This window comes from Protopterus annectens, chromosome 2.part0, assembly GCF_019279795.1.
Source record: "Protopterus annectens isolate FY-2018-M chromosome 2.part0, PAN1.0, whole genome shotgun sequence".
Lineage (NCBI taxonomy): Eukaryota > Metazoa > Chordata > Ceratodontiformes > Protopteridae > Protopterus > Protopterus annectens.
The window spans coordinates 1,325,008,618-1,325,031,958 of record NC_056728.1 but is presented as its reverse complement, the minus strand read 5'-3'; the positions used below and the strand labels follow the sequence as shown (position 1 = coordinate 1,325,031,958).

At 38.9% G+C, this 23,341-nt stretch overlaps 1 protein-coding gene across 3 annotated transcripts in view; it reads left to right on the top strand.

The window, feature by feature from the left end:
* ATP8A1 (ATPase phospholipid transporting 8A1) overlaps window positions 1-23,341 on the top strand; it is a 3,191,789-nt gene that overhangs the window by 2,723,930 nt on the left and 444,518 nt on the right. For all 3 annotated transcript variants that reach the window (XM_044061519.1, XM_044061518.1, XM_044061517.1), the window contains one exon: window positions 10,377-10,438. In XM_044061519.1, coding sequence (XP_043917454.1) covers window positions 10,377-10,438 — 62 coding nt within the window. The remainder of the gene's footprint in view (window positions 1-10,376; window positions 10,439-23,341) is intronic.

Sequence of the window (23,341 nt, the reverse complement as noted above, 5' to 3'; positions counted from 1 at the left end):
ATACCTCAGATTTCTTGCAGGTTCAACCCATTATCAATTCTCTGCATTGCCCTTTGGCTTATCTACTGCACCCAGAGTGTTTATGAAATGCCTGGCATCAGTAATTGCCTTCTGCAGACTTCAAGGGATACAAATATACCCATATCTGGACGACTGCCTGATCCAAGCGGACAGCAAGCACATACTTCTGAAACACCTGGCGTTTGTAATAAAATTGTTGAACTTTCTGGGATACACAGTCATCAAAAAGAAATCAAAATTAATACCCTCTCAAACAATAATTTTCCTGGGTGCCAGCTTGAATACAAACAGCCAGATGGCCTACCTCACGCCAGAGAAGCAAGGGCAACTATCTCAATACTTCAGCAAAATGGCAACCTACACCAAACTGACTGCAAGGAAAGTCCTGCAGGTTCTGGGATTCATGGCATCTTGCATCCTGCTGATCCCATGTGCAAAGCTGCACATGAGGAAACTTCAATGGTACCTAAAAAACTTATGGTCTCAACACAGCCACAGTTCTGAAACAATTATACCACTCATTCCATGTCTTCAAAAGGAATTTCTGTGGTGGGCTCAAGCATGCCAAAGAAACATAGGTCTCCCCTTCTGCATGCCTCAAGCAAATCAAATCAAATCATCACAACAGATGCCTCGTACTACGCCTGGGGGGTGGACATGACAAATCAGTGCATTCAAGGCAAATGGTCACAAAAAGAGAAGCACCTACACATCAGTCAAAAGGAAATGCTAGCAGTACAAAATGCTATTATGGCCTTCAAAGACTTACTGCATCCAGGCCAGCTATTGATAAGGACAGACAACACCACAGTGATGTGGTACATAAACAAACAGGGAGGAACTCATTCATATCCCCTGTGCAGACTAGCCATATCCCCTTGGAACACGGCTCTGGAATTGCAAATCCAACTTCAAGCACAATTCCTGCCAGGGAAGGAAAACACACTGGCAGACAGCCTAAGCAGAAATATGACAGATCCACATGAATGGAAGTTGCATCCTCAAGTTTTCGCAAAGATAATTCAGGCATGGGGACAGCCAGACATAGATCTCTTTGCTACCCACAGAAATTACCAACTGAAAAAATTTTGCTCAAGGACCTATCATCCACATGCCTGGAAAGTGGACGCACTTTGTTTCAATTGGACAACATTGACAGTCTATGCCTTTCCACCTCTTCCTCTGCTGCCCAAAGTTCTATTAAAAGCCAGAGCAGAGAGGCCAAACATGATTCTCATTGCTCCAGACTGGCCAAGACAACACTGGTATCCACTCTTGAAGAGCCTGACACATTCCCCACCATTGATCCTACCTCTAGTGCCTCTTCTGTTGTCCCAGCACAACTTCAAAACTCTTCACAGTCAGCTGAAAACCCTCAATCTAGCTGCATAGAGGATCCCTTGATTTCCCAACAGACCCTCCTCTCCAAGGAGGTGCAGGATGTCATCTTGGAGGCCAGAAGACCTTCTACTAGAAAAGCCTACTCCGCCAAATGGAAACGGTTTTGTGCCTGGAATCAGAAAAAGGGCCAGAATCCTTGGGTACTAAATTTACCTCAAATATTACAGTACTTAGCTGAGATGTTAAACAGTGGACTTTCCTTCTCCTCCATCAAGATCCATGCTTCAGCCCTTTCTGCACAATACAACACAGATCCTCCTTTATTCTCTCATCCTCTCTTAAGACAGTTCCTCAGAGGGGCTAAGAATATAAAACCCCCAAGGAAACTACCAGTACCTGTTTGGGACCTCAACTTCATGTTGGAAAAACTGACCCTGCCTCCATTTGAGCCAGCTGCTTCAACAGAACTGCAATATTTGTCATGGAAAACAGCCTTCCTTCTGGCTATCACCTCAACTCACAGGGTTTCGGAACTACAGGCCCTCATGGCTGTACAACCTTTCATCATTTTCCATCAGGACAGAGTTTCCTTATGAACCAACCCTTCCTTTATGCCAAAGGTAGTATCCAGTGTAGCCTTGAATCAGACTATCCACTTACCTACCTTTTATCCTAACCCACAAAACAAAGGGGAAAGACTACTACATTCCTTGGACATTCACAGACAATTTCGTTATTATTTGTACAGGACAAAGCCGTTCAGAAAATCCGAGCAACTCTTTGTGTCCTATGCTACAGGTGCTCAAGGAAAGGCTATCTCCAAACAGACAATCTCAAAATGGATAGCCCACTGCATACGCCTTTGTTACTCATTTCATGGAAAAACTGTGCCTACAAACATCAGATCTCACTCCACAAGGGCCACATGTACCTCTGCAGCTTTCCTCAGGGGGGTTCCTACCAAGAACATTTTGGAAGCAGCCACTTGGAGTTCTGTGCACACTTTCTCCAAGCACTATCACCTTCCACTTTACTCTAAATCTAGAGTGGGCTTTGCCACAGCAGTCTTTCAAGGCATCCTTGCTCCTCCTAGTTCCACTTAGTGCCTGCCACCCCTTTTTAGCTTTGGGATTCTACCCATATGTTATGACTGCAGCTGTATGCACGATGAACATAGTACAGTTTTGTACTTACCATAAATGTAGATGTTCGAGTGCTAATACAGCTGCAGTCCAGGTTTCCCTCCCTCCATCCCCTCTTGGGACAGGCCTTATGACAAACACCTCCTCATACAACCTGATTGGGGTATTCTTTTATGGTGTATTTTCTTGCAAACTACTGTTTTTTGATTATTTTACATTGCATTATTACATAAGTTTATGTTTTGCCTTCCTTCTGGGGGCACCTGACATCTGGGGCAAGAAAAACTGAAGAAGATGGCATCGGCTGGTTCTTTTATACCCCTGCCGCACTGACGTCAGGGAAGAAGCGACGACAACCGACGCCGGACCTAGACTTTGGAATTCGGCCGACCGAGGACCCGCCTGATGGCAGGATAACCCATCTGTTATGACTGCAGCTGTATTAGCACTTGAACATCTACATTTATGGTAGGTACAAAACTGTACTTTTTTTGTCGTGGTAGGTCTATGTGAGACTGGAATTGTAGTTTCCTTCTCCTCCTGACTGGTTACACCAATACTGAGTTGAGAGAGCTTAGCCTCCAGTTTGGCTATATGGTTGCATCTCTCACATGTGTTGGAATTTGTTGGGAGGAGGAGAGGGTTGTCTGTGTACATGAGGCAGTTGTAACATTGCCTCAAGATTCCTAGATTCACCAGCTGGACCGGAGAGGAGATGACAACTGACCTTTGGACATGCTAGAATAGTATTGGGAATTTCTTTATAATTGAAATAAAGGGCCAATGGGGAACAAGGTACTCAAGGGGAGTTTGTGTGGGTGTAGTGCTTTTAATTTTGTAGTGCTGACTTATATAATTGCTTTAGTGAGCAAGTGCCAGGTAACTTAAATGCAATGTGTTACAGGTAACTTAAATGCAAAAACGACAAACAGTAACTTTCTTTCAAGTGAAACAAGGAAATAAGTACAGTAAGCAATGCAGATATCACTAGGGATCCACAGAAGCGCTGAAAAGCAGCGTTTTAGGTGGAATTAGCATTTCAGGGAAATAACAAGCAAACAAACAACAAGCATACAAACAAAGCTAGATTCAGCAGGCCTGGATCTAGTCTATGCTACAGCAAACAAGGTGTACCACTTTCAGTAAGAAACAGTTCAAATATGCAGGCACTATAAGCCTTTAACCAGAAATTCCCAACTCAGAAGGGCAGAGTCCAGCCTCTCCTCCCACAAGAGTGCAGACCACGAACCTTCTTAATGTAAAATAACTGGCCTGAAGCCCAAGTGCTTAAACAAGAACTAATACACTTTTAGAATACCAGACACTGAGCCCTCAATCAGCAGTTCCCAGCTTAGAAGGATGTAAGCTACCTGTCCTGCCACCACAGTGCAGACCACAAACCTTCCTAATGTAAAACAAATGGTCTGAAGCCCTAGTGCTTAATCCAAAAGACTTAGAATGATAGCTACACTTTAATCAAGTTACTACCAAGCAGTAATAAATACAATTGAATACTTTAAAGAATGCCTGGATTAGTGCTCAAGTTATACAAACAAAGCTAGACTCAGCAGGCCTGGGTCTAGTCTATGCTACAGCAAACAAGGTTTACCAATTTCAGTAAGAAGCCGTTCAAATATGCAGGCACTGTAAGCCTTTAACCAGAAATTCCCAGCTCAGAAGGGCAGAGTCCAGCCTCTCCTCCCATAAGAGTGCAGACCACGAACCCTCTTAAGGTAAAATAACTGGCCTGAATCCCAAGTGCTTAAACCAGAATTAATACACTTTTAGAATAACAGACACTGAGCCCTCAATCAGCAGTTCCCAACTTAGAAGCATGTAAGCTACCTGTTCTGCCACTACAGTGCAGACCACAAACCTTCTTAATGTAAAACAACTGGTCTGAAGCCCAAGTGCTTAAACTAAAAGGCTTAGAATGAGTTACACCAAGCAGTAATAAATACAATTGAGTACTTTTAAGATGACGCAAAAGCAAAATAAAGTAGGAAGAAACACAAATACAGTAAAAGCAGATAATTTTTTTTTTTTTTTGAGTGAGCAAATGAGATGGGCCCAGGAGTTACAGGACAGAAATAAGTGCAAATGCAGGCCTTCAAATCAGAAAGTTGAGAGAGATGGAAGACCGCCCAAACGGCCAACAAACTACAAATTCTGGGCCAGAACCACTCCTTATGTGGTAGACAGGTTACCTAATGCTTACCACTCCCACTGATAAGCTAGAAGGCTTCCCTCCAACACAGAAAGGCTTGGGGGCTCAGAAGCTTACAAATTAGATGATTCTTATCGAATAGATGGTTGCAATGAAAATATACAGGAAATTCAAGAGTATCTGATTTGCAGCTCTAGGGGCAGTGTTTGTCACTGCAAACTAGTTGCCCTGTGTGCAAAAAGGTATTGGTGAAATTTCAAGGGTGCTTTTACTTTCAAATTATTAACTCAAATTAACTGTGTCTATAGAGGAACTGCCAAACACTTGAGGGGAAACTACTAAAGTAGACCCTGACAATTTATGGAGTCCTTACTGAAAAGAAAAACAGAAAGAATTAGCTTTGTCAAAAATGATGAATAGCGGGTATTCACCTAATCGGCTACTGTCTGTCTACTACTCATGCTGGTCTCACCACAGCTTCCCATGCTGGGATACACTGCCCCTTGCTTCTTCCCCCTCAAGTATTAATACAGTAGCAGTAATCCCAAGATGAGAAGCAGGCCTCAGGCTCTTTGGTGATCAACAGTCTTGTTCCAGATTATGCAGGTGGTATGTAGGCTTGTTGTATACTTTTCATGGTAGATGCCTTGAATAGCAACTAGACCAATCAGGAAGGTCCCATACAGATGTTTACTGCCCAGTCAGGGACACTCAGGAAAGGTTATTTACACATAAGTGCAGATATGAATTTAATCCTTTGCTTAAAATGGTTATAAGATGTTCATTTTTGCCATTGTGCAGATGTGATTTTAACAAAGATACTAAAAGCAAAGCCTTGTAATTGGCAAGATTCAACACTGCTGGGAAACCTCCGTGGATTTGTAGTCCATCACTTAACCACTCAACCACAACTGCAAGAACTGTATTGGTGTCAAAGCTATAGCTGGCTCCTGTAGTGTTCAGTGCTACTCCCAACTCTTATCTTGAGGAACAATCTCCAGTCTGGCTCTCCTCACCTACCTATTAAGTGGCACCAGGTCCGATGTTACCCTCAAATAGAGCAGCAAATAAAAAAGTGTTCTGCTTTGAAAAACTGTAGCATACTGTTTTCTACCAGTTATACCATGCACACACTGCCTAAGCAAGTCCTTCAGTCCTGACTGCAAAAACAGTGTTTTAAGTACCAGCATTCAAATATGTTGGTGCAGACATGAATGCACTAATGATCAGTCGACATCGGATGATTGTGACAGCTGCCCCTTTTTTCCACCTTAACTACGGTTCTGTACAGTGTCATTGATACTTCAGTCTTGGAAGATAATTCCTCATTCAGTCTGCATAGTTATCTTGTTAATGACATTTGTAAATTTTCTCTCTTAATTCTGAAACTAGCCATTTAATGTGAAATAACTGAAACTCTGGCTGCCAAAAATACTGAAACTCATATATTTAAAAGCTTATATTATATTCATCAAATTTAACTTTGTAATTTTAGAAACTTTCAATATACTGATTTGGAACATAAAACATGTTCATTTTTTTGAATCACATCATGACTTAAGTTGCTGTTATTCTTCATGTCTGTGCAAAAATGCATGTTTGACCTCAAATTAAAGCTTGTTTTAAACGTTTGCAAACTTGCATTTACTACAACATGTAGTTTATAGTTATGAAGCAGCAGTGTAAAAATGCTGTGTTGAAAGATTCTCAAATTATGATCTAGAATTAAATTCGGAGAATTTAGTCCCATAAGGAATGGACTCTGCAGTCATTCAGTGGATGAGTTCGTGGACCCTTTCCAACTGTGACTCAAGCCACAAGGGTAGAGGTAAATGCATTGTATATATAATCAATTTAGTGTACCCAGTCATCCAGCATATTTTTTGGAAGCGGGTGGAAACTTGAGTATCTGAAGAAAACACAGGCAGATATGGAGAGAACATGCACATTCCACACAGAAAGTAATTGGAGGTCATATGTGATTTAAATTGAAAACATTTTCATTTGTTTACTGTACATTCCTAACCAACACCAGCAACCAACAGAGCATGGCAATCTTCTGCTTCAGTGCCTGGCCAAATCAATGCAATATTCCATGCACTTGCTTTAAGCTTTTCTGAAAGTGATGGTTACCAGCAGAAAGATCAAAACAACCTCATGTTGAAGAGAATCTATGGAATTTGTTGTAGAATAAACTACTTTATTTGGGAAGGTAAAATACTCAAGGTAAGCTTAGACCAGCTTCTTTTCCTTCTGGTACAAGATGGATTGGGACTGTCAAACTTACAAGGTTGTTACAGGGCAATTCAACTAAGAACACCCCTATGCTATTAAAAAGGATGACCACACTAATGCCCACAGCAAACACTCTAAGCAATGTAAGAACTACAAGTCCTTATGTTTTATTGTGGAAAGAGTAACTCTAAACATTAGAGTTGGAAACTGGGAAATTTACTTTGAATACAAGGAATTGTATTGGCAAATTTTATTAAATTCATAGCAGGTTCCAGGCATTAATGACAAGTTATCACTTAACAGTGTACATGCCCTGAGAGCAGCTAAATTATAAATTATAAAATGGTCATATTTTTTATTTCATACTATGTCATTTTTTAAATATAATTGCTTAATAGTTTTTAAATATTAATTTATTGATGGTTACTTTTTGGTTTATAAACATGTTTGTGGTTAATCTGAACATTTTAAGAATTTAGAAAAACACTTCTGGATCACAAAGTATCCAAATAGAAGCTCCAACAGAAAACAGAACAAAATGAAGCAGCCAAACTGGAATAAAATTTTCTTTACTGAACTATTCTGGTACCCTTTGCCCTTAGGTGAATTCAAACGAATAGCTGTGAATACATCAGAGAATATTAATATCAATATTCAAAGAGAATTTGATATCATTTGTCAAAAATTAATGAACAGAGGTTATTCTAGGGATATTGTTTATTCCCATAGGGCCAATGTTGAAGGAACTTTAAATTTGAATAGACAGGGTGTTGTTAATGGGAGTAAAATGAGAATTGGAAATAAATCTATTTATTCCAGGAAAAAGGATCCAATGGAAATGGATAAGATATTTTTTGTGGATAAATTCTCTCCCTTTTCTTCCATTTTGAAAAGAATTGTGTTAAATATGTGGCCAGTAATAACTAGTGATGATTTTTTAAAAAATATAATTCCAAAAAATATAATTTTTTCTTATACAAGATGCAAAAATCTGAAGGAACTAGTTAGAAGTAAGGGCAAGAAAGAGAAAGCTATGGATGCAGGCTCTTTTGCTTGCAATAAATGTAAGGTTTGTGATAAAATTATTAATTTGGATGACCATAAAATTAATGGAATTGTATATCATGCATTAGATCATTTTGACTGTAATTCATCTGGGGTGGTGTACATTATTGGGTGCAACTGTAAAGAACGAAAATGGTACATAGGACAAACGAAACGTAGGGTCAAGCTAAGAATTTTGGAACATCTGGGAGATATTAGGAACAATAGACTTGACAGTCCAGTTGCTAGTCATTTTCATCAATTTCACAATGGAGATCAAACTGGTTTTAAGTTCAGTGTTTTGGCAAGACCATGGGGAATAGGGGAAAATAATAAAAATTTCCAAATTAAATTATTGAATATGGAATCTAAATTTATTATTAATTATGGAACTTTATTTCCCAGTGGTATGAATTTAGATGTATAATTATTAACATGAAATATTATATTATATGTATTATTTTGTATAAATTTAATTCAGTATTTCTTTAAAATGTAATATATTTTACACAATTGATTAATTGTTTAATTGATGTGATTGATCAATTGAGGTGTGTATTTATACTGGTTTATGCATAGCATTATTATTCCATGTGAAGGTGAAGGCTGAGGTACCAGAATAGTTCAGTAAAGAAAATTTTATTCCAGTTTGGCTGCTTCATTTTGTTCTGTTTTCCATTTTAAGAATTTATTAAGGTTATGGTAGGAATGCAAATGAACTGAAGGGTGGTTTTCTGTTGGTCAGTTTTTAATTATGTGCACTATTTAAAGACGTACAACTGACTGTTTATTCTGATGAAGTTCCTTTCTTTCATTTGGAATGAAAGGGCTTACTTTTTAATAAGTATTTGTCACATGATTCACAAGTCAGTGTTTCTTTTGGGCTTAGTTACTTTCTATACTCCTTCTCCAAGAATATTTGTCCTTTGGAACCTATTGTCCAGTATGTTGTCCTCTGAAAATTAAGTCCATTGACTTATCTGTATTCTAATTAAAGATGCACAGTTTTTTCCATCTAGCTGTTTGTAAGTCAAAGATTCTCTCTTTTAGCATGGTCCTTTAGGTCACTAAGTTTTCCTTTATTTTCTTCTGTTATACTTCCATTCCAACCATTATCTGTCCTGAATCATCTAAGGCTTTTGTACTTCTGTCATCTTATGTGACTAGCAAGTTAGAGCATCTCACAACTGTTTGTTAATAAGAATTAATATAATCTGAGAGACTCTCACATGTTTTACTAGCTTTTCATAAATTTTGTCTGCTTTATCCTGCAGTGCAGCCATTTCTCTGTCTGGGTTCTGGTAACAAAAGTTTTTTTCTGCTCCAGAGTCCCCTGCATACTCCACATATCTCACTGCTAAATCTCTTCTGGTAAATTGACTTCTATTTTCCTTGATTTTCTCTTAGAGGCATGCATTTCTTATTGGAAGCATGCTTTTATTGATAATTCTATTTTTGGTGTTCCTTTTTGCTCACTTTTACTGTAATTTAATAATTGTCTACATGGGAGAACTGATCTCCCTCCTGATGAGAGGAAAACACCTTACTGAAAGTGCCCACATGCTCATTGATCTTGTTCTGTTTTAGATTCTTATATATGCCTACCTAAGTCCCTCCTCTCTGTCAGATCTGGATTTGCTTATTCTACTTTTCCCTGTATGTTACTGAATTATGGACTTGAATGCTACTTGCTAACAATGTAAATGTCAAATCTTCATTTATTTTCTTGATTTGCAGGAAATATCTTTCTCAGTGCATAGGCAAACTTAAGGGCTCAGTGGCTAACATACCATTGTGGCATGCACCAGCACTGATTATGCATACCCCTCAGTGGTTAAGTTTTTCAGAAGATAATGCCAACATGGAATGGGAGAGAGGATGATTACAGCCATTATCTCTGTAGGGAGGGTACCTTTCTGAGTCATTTAATACAGCTAATAACATTGTTTATTTACCTAATTAAAATAATTAAAGAAAGGCAAATGATGCCAACATATTTATTGAGCATATTTATTGAAGACACGTTGTCTAATGGTGCTATTAATGACTTCTAGAAAAATGAAGATTTTTAAGTATCCTTAACAAATATTTATAATTCTGTCAGTGTGGCCTAATGAATGAAATCCTGTTTAGGCTGCACTATAGAAGTATGTATGTAATTTGTTCTGTCTTTCAGTCTTGTTGTTGTTTGCTTTATGATTTAGTGAGTAGTTAACATTTCTAGAAGGTCTTACGCTTGGACTTCAGAGATAGTTCAAAGAAATAAACAAGTTAAAATAAAATCATGCTCTACTACAAACAGAATATGCTATTTCAGTTTTTAGTGATTCGATGCCTTGTTTCATATCATTGTGTTATGTTTCATAGTTTCATAGTGGTAGTAGTCATCACTGTTTACTGCATTGTGTTTATTCTTCTTTCTATAGATAGTGCATTTGGAAATGGGAAAACATCTGACTATCTGCTACTAGGCAATATTGTTTACACGGTAAGTCTTTAACTGTAAAATGAAACTGCTTTGTTGGTGTAATACAAAAATCTCTCTTACCTTTTTATCTGCTTAATATATTTATTATGCTGAAGTTTAAATGCAAATTCTTAAGGCAATTTTAATGAGTGCAACATTACTTAAGTAAACTGTGTGCTATTGCAGCTGATACAAAGAATTTTTCTTTGGTAGTTATTGGCCAAGAAACTGCCTGTCCCATCAGCATTCCATCATATTAATGAAGGCTCATATTAAGAAAGACCATCCATCTTCATTTAATATTTTCCATGCCCTTTTTCACTTGCTACCAAGCCAGTGCTTACTTTTCAGGTCTGCCTAAGCATTGCAACTAGACTCTTTGTCAACTACTCCTCTCAATTTTTTGCAGCATCAGTGAATCTTTTCTTCTGTCTTCACTGTACAACTGCCTGTAGCAGTGCATTTCAGATCACTATCATCTTCTAATTAAAACAGTAGTTTAACTTAATCATGAATCATCACCATTTTATCTGCCATCTGTCTTTTTAACTGCATTCCTTGCACTTGTTTTCCTGCCAGGGAATTGGGTCCAGATTTTATCCATCTGTTTTCTTTTCCGGTGAATGCATGTCCAGTATGTCCAAGTTTCTTGTACTTCAGCCAGTCTAATACCTTACCAATTCAGTAACTTTTCATTTCATGCTTCCTGCTTGTTTTATGTCTGATATTGTGCATGTTATCTAGGGAAGGACACAGTACTCCACACATGGCTTTATCAGTAGGATAATGACATTCGTCCTTGTGATTCTTTTCCCTTGCAATGCTTCCCACTGTCCTTTTGGGTGTAATCACTGCTCTTTCACAGTGTATCATTCATCCTTGGCAAGACTGTTCTCCTAAGATCTCCTCTTCTTTTATTTTGTCAAGTACTACCCTTCAGGCATACATGTCTGTCCTATATTCCCCAGACAGAATAGGTTGCCATGCACTTATTTGCATTAAATCTTTTTTTTTAAACAGTTTTATTGAATTATCACTTGTGAGACAGGCAAACTTGCATTTATATAAAAGTAATGAAACCGTATTAAAAAGTTCACAATTACAACCATCATATATCATGTATATTGTTATGTATCATATAATCAAAGCAACATTGCATAAATTGTTCAATTCCTGCCTTCTAGTAAACCTCATTAATCCTCCAAAATATTTTCTACATGCATTGTTGCCACAATTTCCATTTTTCTATGTAATTTATTCCTACTGTTTTCTAAAGATCCTACTTACTGTTCTATTATCCATGTTACAATATTTACTACTTCAAATATAATTGGTTTAGATTTTGATTTCTATTTTCTAGTAATTCTTTTTTAGCAGCCACCAGAATTAAACTTAATAAGGCCTTACTATTTCTAGGCAGTTCAGATCCTGTAACCCAAATAAAAAAAATATTTTCCTTAGTTATACTCATTTGCTCACCCAGTATTTCTGACAGAGTACTTTGCAGGAAATTTTTAAATTCTGCCAACTCATTATACTCCAAAAACATAGGCTCACGGGTACCTCTTTTTCCCCATTGCACCTACAATATTTGTAGTCTACCTTAGGAAAAAGTATTTGGAGCCTGTTTGGGGTATAAAAGTATCTATCCAAATACTTCCAGGCAAGAATCCTAAATCTTCTAGATTTTATTGCATGTTTGGGAGCCATGCATATGTCCTCTCATTATTGCTTTGTGAATTGCATATTTAATCTCTCTTCCTAATCCTTTATGACCTCTTCTGATTGATTCCTACAGTTATCATGTAATATTTTATATGCCCTGCTAATTAACCCTTTTTTAACAGCAGCTTCTGTTCTCAATTCAGTTAAAAACTCAACCAGTATATTTCCCTATCCCTTTCTCTTTGTCTGTACTCTGGTATCAATCCCTGATATGGAATGCAATCACTAGTCTCCAATTCAAAGGTCTTGTTGGTTTCTTCCCATTCTATTACCTTTCCCTATCTAATTATTTGTTCCCAATACCTTGGTTCTTTTGCCAGTTTCCTTCATTAAATTCCATCCCCTCTTGCCTATTCATTTTACCCCTAATTGCAGTCATCCCTATTGGCATAATCTCATTTCTCCATTCCTGTATTGACTTAGATCTTAGTGCACTTTCTGCTACATTATGAATATATTATTCTGTGTGACTACTCTCCTTAAGGATCTTGACCTACCCCCTCAACTTCATTGTCATCCCTTTTCACTTTGAGTTGTAACTTTCTGCTTGTGTTATGTGTAAGAGCCCTAACTGTGTAGCTCTGAAATATCCCTTCAAATCAGGAAATCCTAAACCTTCTTGTTCATTTGGGAGGAACAACATATTCCACTTGATTCTTGCCCTTGTCCCCTCCCAAAAAAATCCTTCAACTCTTTATTAATTATTATCCACAACTTCTCAGGTTGATAAAAATATGCCTGACAAGAGTATAAAACTAAAGGGACTAAAAACATTTTACTGCGTGTATCTTGCCATCCATATCCATAGGCAAGAGCTTCCAGTTTCTCAGTTTTTGTAATATGTTTTGTTTAGTTTCCTCTCACATATCTTTAGCTGCCATAACAGAATCCATTTTAATCCATACTCCTAAATACTTAATTTTATCATGTCCCCATAAATACGGGTATTGTTGAACCAACTCATATGGGTACATAGTTTATAGCTTTAGCCTTTGTTTTATCTGCATTAATTTATATCCCCAAAAAACAGAACTTTCTCAGAATGTTCCACAACACATAGATGTCCTTTTCTGGTTCCATCAGGTACAAAATAATATCATCTGCAAATAAGGTCAAATTTTCCTGAACACCTACCAATTATATTCTTAAATTTCTGAGTCCCTAACTTTCTTTGCCAATGATTCTAAATATAACGCAAATAACAAAGGGGAAAGAAGACACACCTGTCTGGTTCCTCTGATCATACACAACTTATCAGAGAGGAATTCTCCTACTTTGATTTTTGCCCGAGATCCCACATACATCCTTCTAATTAACTTTATTATTATGTCAGGAAATACAAATGCTTCCATTGCTGTACTCATAAAATCCCGTCTTTCTCTGTCGAATGCTTTCTCTGCATCAAGATCCACCAATAACAGAGGTATTTTCATACATTCTGCTTCCCTCTGGATTATCATTGTATTAATGTCAAATGTTTGCCTCCCCTCCACAAAACCATATTGGTCCATATCTATCAATTTTGACATCACATTTGTTATTCTTTTAGCCGTTATAAGCATAAAAACTTTATAATCACAGTTAAAAATTGAAATGGGCCCATATGTAGCTGGATCAGATAGGTTTTACCATCTCTAGATATTACAGCCACCACAGCTTTTTTCCAGGATGTTGGTTCCTCCCCTCCTTTTAAAATACTGTTACACAAGACCTTCCAAATAGTTAGCACTTTCTCCCTCCTAGCTTTCAAATTTTCACTGGAATATAATTTTTTTCCTGTAGACTTTCCAGCAGATTGGTTGTACAACACTATTTTTATCTCATCTCCTCCTATTTTAACTGTTAGTTGTTGAGCACCAGCTGCCTTAGCATATTGAAGGAGTCCATAAATATTTTCATTTGTGCTTTTTCTTGTGTTCTTCATTTCTCTGATGTATACGAATTTTCTTATACTTTCTGAAATATCTCTTATACCTGTGTTGGATCTCTCTTTGTTTTTCTTGTTTTAGGCCCCCTAAGTTTGGCAGCAACCTTTGCTACTTTCTGTTGCCTAAGTCAGTGTGACAAAAGTTTTTGTGTTGTGGAGTTATTATGAAGAAACAGCTGCTTAACAACAATCTCTCTCTAAATTCATGCATATCACCGAGATACTCCATTATTTTCTCTTTAGCAGTCTTCGATTGTGCCTCTTCGTCTTCGATTGTGCCTCTTCGTGTGTCTGCAATTGTGCCTCTACTTCTTCTTTGAGAGTCCCCTTATTTTGTAAAATTTAGCCTTTGTCAGTCCCCCTAAAAAATCTTACCAATAACCAGGTCTTATTTTCTCTTATTTCAACACTATTTTTAAACTCTGCTTTCATTTTATCTCACTCACTAGAAATAATTTCTGGAGAACTTTCTGTCTTCCCGAATAACTCCTGGATAATTTCCACTACCCTTTTCGTAAATTTCTCACTTTTTAACAGGTACTGGGGAAGCACCGGTGTCTCATCTTTATTTCATTCCCCTGCATTTTTTTATCTTAATAATTATTGGCACATGATCTGAAATAGTTATTGGATGTATGTTAACATTTTCAATTAAATGCACATGGTCCTGTGAAATTTCACTTCTTTCTAATCTAGCCCAGTTGCTGTACCTTGGGTAATAATATGTAATTGAATTCATGTGTTTCATGCCAAATATTTTCATAAATTTCTTCAAAAATCTACCCTTTTTTGTTATATTTTCCCTTCTAGGCCCCCAAATACATTATCATTTTTGCAAATCAAATTCCAGTCCCTGACTGTTAGTAGTATTCCACGCTGAAAGCTGATTATTTCTCCCAAATATTTTTAAGCTCCGTAATAGCAGTTTTAGGTGGTGTATAAATACATGCCAGAATAATCCTCATCCCTTGCCAGTAACCCCTTAATACCACAAATCTGCCATTACTATTTTTTTTTCAGTTTACTATCAGAATCTCAAAATTTGAAAAAACAAAAAACTTTCAGAACATTGAATGTCGCAGTCAAATTCCTGCATATTAAGTAGGTAACAGTGTTGAATCTGATGGTCAACTTCAGCAGATTCAACATTGGCTCTGAATATTGAACGTACTTTCCCTATGGCAGCTAAGGTACGTCTCAATTCTAGACTGCATTCCACCTTTTTGCCCCCCTGCACCCCACAACCCCAGCTAACTATATGTTCCAACTCTGAGATTGCACTACAGTGAGGAAAGGGATGAATTTCCCAATTTGCACTGTACAGTTATATCTGTTCCATACACTGAGCTCATATCAGCAAATGCACAGTGGCATTCGCTGATATGAACTATTGCTCACGTAACATTTGGCAACACGGGAACCAGCCATCTGCCATTCAATATTCCCGTGTTCCCGGAACCCACAGTCACCAATTTGAAAGTAAACCATTTTTTTTCTCTTCTACCTGTACTGGGGCTCCTGCAGTAGCAATTAATACAAGTACTCTTTTTTTGCTTTGTCCCTAATATTCTGTAGAATATTCATCTTGAAATCCTTTCTTTATTGAATTCACTCGCTCACTGCTTTCCAAATGTGTCTCCTGTAGCATTTCTATTTGCACTCTGCATTTCTTAATATAATTAAGTTTTCTTTCATTTTTGTCTATACTTGTGAGACTGTTCACATTCCAGGATAATATGGAAAGTATTGCCATTATGGTAAGAAGTCATTATTCCCACCTGTTGTATATGGCAGCTTTTTTAGATGTCTTTTTCCAGCTTTTCTGATACATGTGTCCATTAATGTTTGGCAGATTAATCCATTATACAGTTTTTTTATCCTCAATGTTAGAGCCTATGTCACATTTTACAAGACTTTTTGTTTTAATAAAAACCCTAAAAAATCCCTAAAACACCTCCATAACCAGTTAACTTAATACAAACACACATAACCGTGTACATCTTCGAATAATGAAGTTTAACCCACTTAATAGTAACATGTATGCCAAAAAACAGGTCCCAATTAGCCTGAAATTGAGGTTATCCATGTTAAGGGACATGTTTTTGCCTGTGCTTTTACTTACACTAATTGGTGTCTGTTTTTTTAATCCCCTGATGTGATAACTTGCATGCATTCAGAAATCATTAACATGGCCCTGAAGAATTCAGTGTTCTGTGTTTTATTACCCTATTATCTATTAGCTTGTCTCCATGGTAATGTAAGAGAAAAAAAGGAAAAATAGTTGTCTGCTGCAGCCTGAAAGATGAGCTGAAACATTTGTCGCTAAAGGAAAACTTTTCATTATGTTTGTTGTTTTCATATTTACTTGTTTCCACTTAAGATTTGTGATTAGATTAATCCAAGGGTCTTAATCCAGAAATTCACCTATGCAAAAGTGAGAGAAAGCATGTCAGCTGTACATATATTATGATCTGTATACTTTTAGACCTCATCCCCACCTCAGCACAAGATTACAGCCTATTAACCTAAACATGCTTTTGTCTAGCTTTTCTTCTCTTTTTGCACTATAATGCCTGCATTTCCGCTTTCTGAAAAAAGAGGAAGAAGAAAAAGGCATCTGTTTACTTTAGTAACTATCAAATGCAAGAACAACTAAAAATACTTTACTATAAAATATGCAATTTATATTGTGAAATGTTTCATAGAAATACTGTTAAGAACAGAAATTGTTTAACTTGAGTTTATTTTATTTATTGATTTTATTTTACATTTGTTGACTGGGATAGTCCGACTGGATATATGTCCATTTTCAGTGGAGGCCCGGGGAGAAAAGCTCCAGATAACACAGATGGAACATAACAGATATGAGTGAAACATATTTACAAAGTCCTCTATTAGGTACTCACAGTATACACAGTGTGTAATAGTATACAAAAACAACAGGTTGCAGCAAGCTATTGTGAGCAAGAGATGCATACAATATTAATTTAAATAAGGCATTGAATAAGTAGTGATTAATCAGGGTTAGTACAGGGACAAAGCCAGTGCTCTTTGAAATATTGTTTGAGGCCTTTTTTTGAAGAGACTTAAAGAAGGTTTGAGGGTAAGGTTAGATAGAAGTGAATTCCAAGTTTTACCAATGATGTTGGCAAACAGGGAGTCGCCAGCTGAGTTAATAGCTTTGTGGGTTTGGACCAACAGTTTATTGGATGATCGTAGTTGCTGTGAATTACTGTGTGGCTTTATGATATTTTTGACTGCTGGAGTATTTTCAGGGTGGTACAGAATTTTGTACTACTATAAGCTGATTGAATAGAAGTAGGATAGGCAGTTCTAGCCACCCAAAAAGACGGAAGTTTTGACAGTTTGTGTCCTATATGTTGAGCCTATGACAAATCTGGCAATATGGTTGTAATAGTGAGAGAGCTTACTAAGTTCAGTTTTGCTCAAATTGGAGAGTATGGGAGAGGCATATAGAAGGGTAGAGAGTAGGTGTGAGCGGGCAATTGCAGTCCTACCTGATGAAGTTAGAAAAGGTTTGCTTCTATATAATGAACCAAGCTTCTTATTAATGTTTTTTATAGTTTTATTGATATTCAGATCAAATTTGAGATTATTGCCCACTATTACTCTTAAAAGTATAGTATGGTCATCTGGAGAGATAGAGGTACCATTGTTGGATGTTATGGAGAAGGAAAATGGGGTGGATCTACTGGTGGGGGTAAAGAGGAGCAGTTTAGTTTTGTTGGAATATAACAACAGACCGTGATTAGAGTGCCAATTTTCAACTGTGTTAAATGTGTTTTGTGTTAAGGTTTGCAGGTCTAAAGGGGCGGAGGCAGTACAGATCAGGGTAGAATCGTCTGCATATTGAATGCAGGATGCATCAGGGATGGCAGTATGAAGATTGTTGATGATGATAGAAAAGAGTATAGGACCTAGAATAGGGCCCTGAGGGACACCAAGGGTGAGAGGTAGCAGGGTGGATAGTTTACCCTGCCATAATACAGCCTTGTTGTCTGCCATTCAGATAGGATAGGAACCACTGAATAGCATGGTTATCTAGGGAGATGGATTTTAGGAAATGGATGAGTAATTTGTGGTTGACCATATCAAAGGCCTTCGACAGGTCTAGAAATAGGGCTGAAGGTACCCTGTTGTTGTTCCTTTTTTTGGAATATGGTATTTGTAAAAGAAAGCAGGGCAGCTGAGGTGGTGCTATGATGTGGCCTAAAGCCATCCTGAGAGTTGGCAAGCAGACCATTCTGAATGAGATAGTCCATAAGCTGTTTATGAATGCACTTCTTAGTTAATTTGGCTAGTGGTGAGCGAATGGCAATGGGTCTGTAGTTGGACAGTTCTGTTGAACTTCCACCTTTGTGGAGTGGGATAACATGGAATATTTCCAGATTGAGGGGATAGTTCCATCAGTTAGTGTTCTATTGATTAGGATAGAGATGGGGAATGCTATGGCATCAGCAGTTTTTTTGTAGGTGCTCTGTAGGAAGGAGGTCAGCAGAAAGGATGGTTGGTTTTAGTTTTTTGATAAGGGATCAGATAAAAGTTGTAGAGACAGGTCAGAAGTTAAAGGGGGGATGAGAAGTGGGTGTGTTAGTGGTAGAGTTAAGAGTGGGTGGGACTAAGTTGGTTAGCTAAGGAGTGAATAGTTTTAGTGAAAAAGTTATTAAAGGCAGTCACAATAGCTTCTGTGGATTTATGGGTATAGTTTGATGGGGTTGGGGTATTAGATTGTCCTGGATGAAGAAGTCTGTTAATACCTGCCCAAAACTTTTGGAGATTGTTTTGGTGTTTAAATTGGAGGCTCTGGTGGTAGTCTTTTTTTTTTTTGTCTAGCAAAATGATTTTTTTTTTGTATCATTTCTAAGTTGACGATATCTCACTTGGTCAGGGGGGTTTTAGTTTTTCGCCATTTGGTCCAGGCTATATTTCTAAGTTTGATTTTTATCTTAGTTTCCTTTGTGAGCCATGGAGCAGTATTAGATTTAGTCTTTATAGTATGTGCAGGCGTATGGGAGTCAAGGATGCTTAGGAATTTATTGTTAAAAGAAAGTTATGACTTCATCTACTGGTAGATTGTTTAGGATTGACCATTTGACTGATTTAAGTTCATAGGTAGGTACTAGGCTATTGGCCCTAGGGCCTATACAAGCCTAGCCAAAAAGGTACCCTGGCTTTCGCCACCCAAGAAAATTATTTTCCTGTGCCCCTGTCAAGCAGAACCACAGAAGTGATCCCCGGGGTGAATTTCCTATTACCCATCCAATTATCAAGATTGTTCTTGAAGAGTGCTAATGAGGAGCTCTGTTTGACATAGGCAGTCTGTTCCAGAGTGTAGAAAGTCTCTGGGACAGGAATCTATCCCTCCAGCATGTTCTGTTTATTGTGGTGACAAGGTTTAGGTCCCTAGAGCGTGTAGCTCAGAGGGATTGCGATTTCTTTAAGTGGAGCATGTCCAACAGCTCTGGGTTTGACATAGCTTTGTATGTTAGGCAGAGATCGCCTCTGAGTAGGTGATATGCGACGGAGTAAAGCTGGAGTTTTTTGAGATGGTCTGCGTAAGGCATCTGTTTGAGGCCAGTAATCCTCTTTGTGAGGTATTTTTGCAGCCTTTCCAGTTGTTGTAGATGTCTTGTGAGGTACATACCAAAAGGGGTGTTGTACTCTATAATGGGTCTAATGAGTGATGAGTAGAGGGGAACAATGACCTCTTTTTTTCTGGATGAGAAACCTTTTGTGATGAGGTGTGCCACGTAGAAGGATTTCCTGACCACTGTGGCAATGTGATTATCAAAGGAGAGACTACTGTCCACCTGTGTCCCAAGGTCTCTTATCACACTTTCGGTGTTAAGTAGATTACCGCCTATGTGGTAGTTCATGGGTACAGAGTATTTACCAAAGGGGATGACAATGCACTTTTTGGCATTGAGCTTGAGACCATGTCTTTGACACCAGGCATCTGTCTCAGTGAGGCCCTTTTGTAGAATGTCTACATCGTTAGGAGTTTCAATTATGGCTCCTAGTTTGCAGTCATCTGTGAATTTAGTTAGCCAAAGACCTTCTGTGTTAGCCTGTACTTCAGAGAAGTAGATACCAAACAGGAGAGGACCCAGGACTGAACCCTGTGGTACTCCACTTGTCACTGGTCTGAAGTCTGATTTGGAGTCTGCTACTTTCACAGTGTGGGTTCTGTCAGTAAGCCAGTTGGCAACCCATCTTTATACCTATTTTAGTGAGTTTATCTATAATTCCAGAGTGGGGGATAGTGTCGAATACCTTGGCAAGATCTAGATAGGCTGTATGAACCACCTTACCCTCATCTATGGCTTTGGTGACTTCGAAGAAGTTTATCAGGGTTAGGAGACATGATCTGCCTTTTTACAAACCCAAACTGTGTGGGGTCCAGAGTTTGGAGATCTCCAATGTCTTTGTTTATGATTTCTATGATGATACGTTCCATGGCCTTGCAGACGAGGCTCGTCAAGCTAATGGGGCGGTAGTTCCCGGGGTCTGTTGTGCCCCCCCCTTTGTGGAGTGGGATAACTGTAGCGGTGCACCATTCAATGGGCACAAAGCCTGAGGTGAGGCTATGATTGAACATGGTACTTAGGTGGGGTGCCAGTTCATTCTGTAGTTTATGTAGAAGACAGCCTGGGATGTTGTCAGGTCCCATGGATGCTGTGTTCTTGGCTTTGGAGAGTGAGGTTTTTACTTGTGCAGCCGTGATTACAGGAACTTTGCGTTCTTCCGGTATAAAGATGGGCCCTTTAGAGGGTGAGAGGGGGTAAAGTTAGCACTGAACCTATCTGCCAGGATGTTGGCAATATCAGTTGGTTCTGTATATTTAGTGTCATTGTGCTGTAACTCAGAGCAGATCTCAGTGTTGCCATTGAGATTTTTGACATAGCTATAGAATGCTTTGTGGTTGTCTTTAGAATCAGTGGCAATTTTGTTTCATAACTAGCTTTGGAGGATTTTATGAGGGATCTCAACTTCTTACTGAGACTGACCAGGGAGTTCCTCCAGTCGTGGGATTTTACTCTTTTTTGCAACAGTTTCTTTCTTCTGTTGTAGAGTTTGTTTATGGCAGAATACCACCAGATTGGCTTCCTTTTTGTGGAGGATAGCATCTTGGTTCTGTTAGGGATAGCATGATCCATGCACTTGTGTAAGTGCTTATAAAGTACATTTGTGTAGGATTCAGCAGTCGTACCTCTATTGTCCATCTGCATGGGTATCGTGAAGTTTGCCACTTCTGTCTTAAGAAGCGTGAAGTTGGCTTTGGAGAAATTTTTTATGGTTGTTTTCCTAATGGGGGGTGGGAGCGGGATGTGGATGTCTAGGGCGATTAGCTTGTGGTCGGATCTGACCAACGACGAGCTGACCTCTTGTGTGGAACACCGGTCACCCATATCGGTGATGACCAGGTCTAGGATATTGCTGCCCCTGGTGGGGGTGTGGATAAGTTGATCCAAGGTGGTGGAATTGATGATTTCCAGAAACCGTTGAGCAAAAGAGTTGGTACATGAGTAGTTTTCCCAGTTAATGGTAGGGTAGTTGAAATCACCCATTATTAGTGTTGGGTTGTACCTTAATATTTTCCAGTGCATCAAGAAAAGGGGAGTGGGAATCCTGGGGCATGGTGGGGGGTCTGTAGCAAGCTGCAGTCTGGATTGCGGTTTTGCCCAGAGTTAGTTGAACTTGGATAATCTCAGATGCGTTATGCTGAGCAACTAGCTTGGAGGTGTGGATATCCTTAATGAATATGGACACGCCTCCACCTTTAGTGTTTCGGTCTGGGTTTGGTGGCCGAAAGGTGTGGTATGAATTATAGCCTGGTAATGCAGGGGTGCTCTCTGGAGCTTTGAACCAGGTCTCTGTCACTGCACAGATGTCAATGTTCTCCATTTGGAGTGCCTCGAGTGAGTGCATTTTGAGGTTTAGACTTCTAGCATTGAGTAGCATTACCCTCAGATTTTGCTTGCTTGTACCTGTTACGGTGGTGAATTTGTCATTTGAACCTTGCCTAAAAAAGGCACTATAGGGGTGGCAAGAGCCTTTGCCAGTATCCGGAATCCCAAGGGCGACAGGTGCAGGCCATCTCTGGCAAAGCAGCGTGGTCTGTCGATCATGTCATCCCAGGCAGACAGATACTGGATTCCCTTAGAATGACACCAGAAGCTTAGCCAATTGTTAAAGTCAATCATTTTGCCCTTGTACTGTGGTGTCATTCTGGGTGATGGCAGGATGCTACTCAGGGCTAGGGTCATACCGGCCTGGGCTGTAAGATCGGAGAGCTCCTCCATGTCTCTTTTCATGTAGTCCAGGGAGGTATGTCTAAGGTCATTCACACCAACATGGACAATAACAGAGTCATATTTGTACTTGTTGTGGAGTGACCTGAGTGCGTGCATTATGTGGCAGATTCTGGCACCTGACAGACTGCTGACAGTAACTTTTTCCTTGTTTAGCCTGGTGAGTGGAACATCAGTGTGCCTGACTATAGTGTCACCTATGCCTAGAGTGTTGGGTATATTGTAATGCCTTATGGGCTGTAGTTGAGTGGCACACTGAGTATGTGGGCTATGTGTCATTTGGGTTGTGTTGGGGGGTGGAGGTTGCTTGCATTTCTGCTTTGGAGGTCTCTGTTGTTTGGGCGAATTTGTACTGAGAGCCTCCGCGAATGTACGTGTGTGTTTTGTGCTTCTGTGTGTGTGTTTTGGTGGTGTAGGTTTTCAGGGACTATGTGATGAGTGTGGTGTAGTGCAACTGTTTACCTTCTCCTCTTGACTGTCTATGCCAGTCTTTGGTGAAGAGAGCTTTGCTTCCAGTTTGGCTATATAAGTGCATCTCTCACAGTTCATAGTGTTGGGTGGTAGGAGGAGAGGGTTGTCTGTGTACATGAGGCAATTGCTGCATTGTCCCAAGATGCCCAGATTCATCAGGTAGACAGGAGAAAACACCGGGAGCTGACCTTTAGACATGCCTGAATAGGTGCCTATTTATTAAGTACTAAAAACTGTTTTCCTCTAGACAAATGAGGAAAATTTAGTGCTGTATTAATTTGTAACTTATTTAGTGCTTGCAGTGAGTTTTGAACAAGTGCTGAGATCAAAGAAACAGATGAGTGCTAAAACTAAAAAGTTGGCTAGTTCCAAGGGAAATTTTGAAGAACAGACTTTATGGCGCCAGGAATAGTTTAACCCCAGTTAAGTGGGCGGGGGCTTAGGAGCACACAAACAGTGCAGGACACA